The sequence below is a fragment of the Myotis davidii genome, unplaced genomic scaffold, assembly GCF_000327345.1.
Source record: "Myotis davidii unplaced genomic scaffold, ASM32734v1 scaffold1488, whole genome shotgun sequence".
In the NCBI taxonomy this organism is placed as follows: Eukaryota; Metazoa; Chordata; class Mammalia; order Chiroptera; family Vespertilionidae; genus Myotis; species Myotis davidii.
In genome coordinates, this window is record NW_006298871.1 from 257,513 (window position 1) to 262,853 (window position 5,341).

General features: G+C 42.3%; 1 protein-coding gene across 1 annotated transcript; it reads left to right on the top strand.

Annotated features, from left to right (window-relative positions):
* The first annotated feature begins 597 nt into the window (after positions 1-597).
* On the top strand, positions 598-1,529 carry LOC102773304 (olfactory receptor 2A5). Its single transcript, XM_015570977.1, is given in 2 exon segments — positions 598-1,000; positions 1,003-1,529. Coding segments are annotated over 2 exon segments (930 nt in total).
* Positions 1,530-5,341: the final 3,812 nt, after the last annotated feature.

Consider the following 5,341-nt stretch of genomic DNA (forward strand, 5'->3'; position numbering starts at 1 on the left):
CATTTACTAAAGCCCTAAACCTAGTGAATACAGAGGAAAACAGACCTCTTTGAAATTGTATTTGTAAATCTCATTCCCTAATTCATTAATTCATATATTTGCTCCTGATCATTTATTGAGCACCTGCAATGGGCAATATACTCTGCACACATTATATAATAAGAGAAAATCAAATGAGGAGGAAAAAATGGGAGCAGAATTAAAAATCTAAATAAATTAGAAAGTAAAACTATGTGAGAATATGGCAATGGGCCTTTCTAAAAAATAAAATGATTCTGGAAAATGATTTATTCTGTGGCTGCCATCAGGATGGTAAAAGTGTGGATCTTGCCATTAAAGTTAATAAAATTCTTTAGAAATGGAAACAGTACAGGATACCTTGTGCCCATTTAGACTAGTTACCTGAACAGATTGTATTTCTACTTTCATGTGGATAAAAGAATCTGATGTAATGACCCTGAAAGAGGTTACTAGCTGAGTCAGCACACAGTGGGCACCATAAATGCCCTCTTTCTGTTTAATAACTAATCCAGATCTGCATTTGCTCCTCAGCCCACAGCACACTGCAGTGACCCACATAGGCACAGTCGCCAGGGCATGATGGGAAATCAGACATGGGTCACAGAATTCATTCTCCTGGGATTCCTGCTCAGCCCAAGCATGCAGCTGCTCCTCTTTGTGCTCTTCTCTCTGTTCTACGCTTTCACCCTGCTGGGCAACGCAGTCATTCTGGGGCTCATCTGGCTGGACTCCCGACTGCACACCCCCATGTACTTCTTTCTCTCACACCTGGCCATTGTTGATATTTCATATGCTTCAAACAATGTCCCAAAGATGCTGGAAAACCTTCTGAACAAGGAAAAAACTATCTCCTTTGTCCCATGCATAATACAGATCTTTTTATACATGGCTTTTGCTCACACTGAGTGTCTCCTCTTGGTAATGATGTCCTATGATCGGTACGTGGTCATCTGCCACCCCCTCCAGTACCCTGTCATCATGACTGGAGAGTGTCCACAATCCTGGCTGCCATTTCCTGGGCGTGTGGTTCCCTCCTGGCTCTGGTCCATGTGGTTCTCATCCTGAGGCTGCCCTTCTGTGGGCCTCAGGAAATCAACCACTTCTTCTGTGAGATCCTGTCTGTCCTCAGGCTGGCCTGCGCTGACACTAGGCTCAACCAGGTTGTCATCTTTGCTGCTTCTGTATTTATCTTAGTGGGGCCCCTCAGCTTGGTGCTGGTGTCCTACACACGCATCCTCGTTGCTATCCTGAGGATCCACTCTGGAGAGGGTCACAGAAAGGCCTTCTCCACCTGCTCCTCTCACCTCTGTGTGGTTGGTCTCTTCTTTGTCAGTGCCATCGTCATATACATGGCCCCCAAATCCTACCATCCTGAAGAGCAGCAGAAGATCCTTTCCCTGTTTTATAGCCTTTTCAACCCTATGCTGAACCCGCTGATCTACAGCCTGAGGAACGCAGAAATCAAGGGTGCCCTGAGGAGAGTGAAGTGGAAACAGAGAGCAGTGTGAGAGATGCCAGGGAGAGGCCTGAAGGTGGAAGATTTGTTCTCTGTGAGATCTGGGGAACGGTGATGTGAATATTCACAATTTCATGTCTTAGATTTCTGCTATCAAGAATATATATTCATCAGTTCTATCCTTAACATGGTGTACTGTCCAGAACATGGAGCATAAGTAGAAAGTGACAGAGCGCACAGACTCTGGGACAAATCACAAAGTGGGTAAGCACAGGGGCAGAGAGCCATGGACTCCTACAGCAAATTCTCAGCAAAATCTGAGATGCGGTTTCTCTTCTGCTGAGGATTTGTTCTCTCTAATTTCCTTTTAGATTCCTCTGTAATTTCCATTGCCCTTATTGCTGTAAGTGTATGCTAACAGTTCCATAATATATGCTGCTACGAAGGGCATCTCTATCAAGACAGAATACTCACCTGGGGTTAAGCAGGCTCCTATAGTCAACTACCTGCTCTGTAATGTAACAACTAGAGATGATGACATTCGATCTGAAAAAGCATCTGCATCTGAGCCCAATAAATCTATTTCTGTGAAAAGCAAAGTTTAATTATACGAGTTTTCGATACGAGAGACAGAAATATCAGAATCTTAGTTTCATTTCATTCTGCACCATTTGATTAGAAAGAGCTTTGTCTAGAATAAATATGAGTCAGTTACTAGGGAAGTTGTCTTTCCCAGAGTCCTGGTGACAGAACTTGATGTCTGTCATCACCCATTAGGATGATCATTACATAAAATATTCTAGGAGTAAGGAAACCCTGTGAAAGGAAGAAAGCATCAGGAAAGGCTAATAGCTTGACGGAACATTGTAGACCCACTCTTAGAACCAATAACACGACAAAATCAGATAAGGACTTGTAGGAATCTCAACAAAATTTCAAAGAACACCTGTTCCAGGGACTATAAATTACTTCTTCTGGCCCCAAGTGGTCAGAATGATATGGAAGAGAAATTTATTTAAAAAAAAAAAACACAAGTTCAGGGCTTAAGTGTCCAGCATAGGATAATGAGTGATTTCTTTAACACAGTAATTATGGTGTTTTCTGAATTCTCTTCCTCTCTATTCTTGTTTTATCATGCATCATTCAAGTGTATCATATATGTGATAGTATATTATCTGCTTTCTTTGCATTGATTTTTTCATCTGAATTTTCTCATATACCATTATCACTTCATATCTTTCTTCTCCCATGAAATTAGGAAGCAAAAGGGAAGCTTTTCCCTCCACCCTCCTATTTTCCTCTCAGTTCTCAAAAAGCTTCATTCATTAGCTCATTTGGGAAATACATTTTATCTCTGGCCATTAGTCTTTTTATCTCCATGGAATCAAGACATTTCCAGCCCCAGAAAACCACAAACCTTGCTCTGAGCCCCCTTACCCCAGTATACGAACAATTTGAATAAAGCAATTAAAATGGCTCTAAGTGTAACAAAAAGCACTATGGAATTATCGAGTGCCCCATTTGAAAGTTAGCAAGAAACAAACAGGCTTTTTAACTATACCTAGAGAAATTGTTATTTTCTCTAAAATATGTATATCTTGTGTTAAGGTTAAAACCGTACAAAAGAAGAGGAAGAAGAAAATATAGGATAATTTTTCTCACACAAAACATAAACCATAGGTTTGAATTTAGAATATTTTAAGAAGAGCCCATTAGGAAAATTAGGGATGGCATTCACTCTTACTATGTCAGTTCAAAAATACTTGACAAAGAATGGGCCTAAAAGACCAAGCTTCTGTGAAGGTAACTGGTACCACTGAATTATAGCCTCCAGTAGGTCTGAGAAGTGGTGAGGACTGAAAAAACAAAAAACAAAACAAAAAAACACACAAAAAAACCCCAACTCTATTTTGTTATTAAACTGCAGGAAATGTTTGAGTATATGAGGAAATTCTATTAACTGTTTTTAATATTTGAGTTTTAGAATTCTAATAAATTATATTTTGCTCTTATGACTTCTTTTGTTTTGGAGGTATACTCCTAATTAGAGTTTATTTAGCACATAAGTCCAAATACTGCTTATGAATATTGTTTTATGACTATATACATACATATATATATATACAGCCAATTTGTCTGGAGGTCAATTCCTCCCAGTGACACCCTTTCAACATGAGTCACTGTTTTCAAAGAGATGAGAAACAAAAAAGGATGCATTTTCTTTATCCTTAGAATTCTGTGGGATATTTCCCAATTACCCTATTTACATTTCACCAGTAACACTATGAAACCAACATTATTCCTTTTTTATTGTTGACACTATTACAGATGTTCCACATCCCAACTCCCCCTTACCCACCTCCATCCAGCCCCAGCTCCCCTCCCTCTGGCCACCACCACACTGTTGTCAGTGTCCACGGGCTATGCATATATGTTCTTTGTCTTCACCTATTTTCGTCCTTTCATAGACAAGGAAGCAAACTTTCAGAGTGATTTAGTAATTTGGCCTACACCACACAGTCGGTAATAGGACCTAGGTGGGGGTTTAACATCATCATACGTATTTCAAACCCACACTGCTTGTTTGCTTTCTTCCCAAAATATCACAGATTTTAACTCAACATGGCTTAACATTGGCATCCACATGACAGAGCAGAGTGGAAGAAACAAAAAAGAGTTTATATTATTCTGGTCAAAGCATTAACACCACAAAGAACACGTCTGTTATCCAGCCTGTCATTGGAGAAACATTACTTCTCTTGATCAGAGCAGAAACTCTCACCTGAGTGGCCTAAATCATGCCTAGTAACAACTCCTTTTCCATGCCACTCTGCACTGCCCTAAAGGAGGCAATCTGAGTAAGACACCATGCTGTTCTCAGCATCTCATCTTACCTAGGATTCTGATCCTTTGCCCATCATCAAGTTTACACATTTGTTTTCTTTTCCGTTATGAGGAATCTCTGGAAGCTTCCCTGCCTCACCTGTATATGAACCTAGGATGGACCTTACCAGTGCTCTAGGCTGATGGGATTAAAGGAAAGCAGGAACCCAGCACTGGCTCAAATTAAGGGGCATCCTATTTTGGATTCACATCTGTATTATGCCACAGCTTCTAAACATATGTAAGCCTCCCCAATCTTGTGGTTTATCTTAGGCAAAACTGGAACAGATGTAGATAAGACAAAAATAGGGTAAGAATCTATATCCATTTGTGTCAGAAATTCATTTTCATAAGAGTCGGGCTGGAAGGAGAAGGCTGAGGTCCTAGGAGGTGTGGGAATGTCAGAAATAGGAGACCTTGTAGTTATAAATAAACTAGAGGCCCAGTGCACAAAGGGCTCCCGCCACTGCCATTGACCTCACCAGCCATGAGCCCAGCTGAGCTCACTCCCCCCGTGGGAGCACACTGACCACCAGGGACAGCTCCTGCATTGAGTGTCTTCCCCCTGGTGGTCAATTCGTGTCATAGCGACCGTTCAATTGATTTGCATATTAGCCTTTTATTATATAGGACTAGAGGCCTGGTGCACAAAAATTTGTGCACTGGCGGAGTGGGGGTGTCCCTCAGCCTCACTAGTGTCCTCTCACAGTCTGGGACCCCTCAGGAGATAACGACCTGCTGGCTTAGGCCCACTCTCGGGTGGCAGAGGGCAGGCCCAATCCCTCGGTGCCTGCCCCGTAGCCCCTAGTTGGGCTCAGAGCAGGGCCGACTGGGGAGTTGGGGTGCCACCCCCTGTCATGCACAGAGCAGGGAGGATTGGGAGGTTGCGATGCCACCCTCAGTCACACTCAGGGTAGGGCCGATTGGGGGGTTGGGGTACCGCTCCCTGTCACACTCAAGGCAGGGCCGATGGGGAGGTTG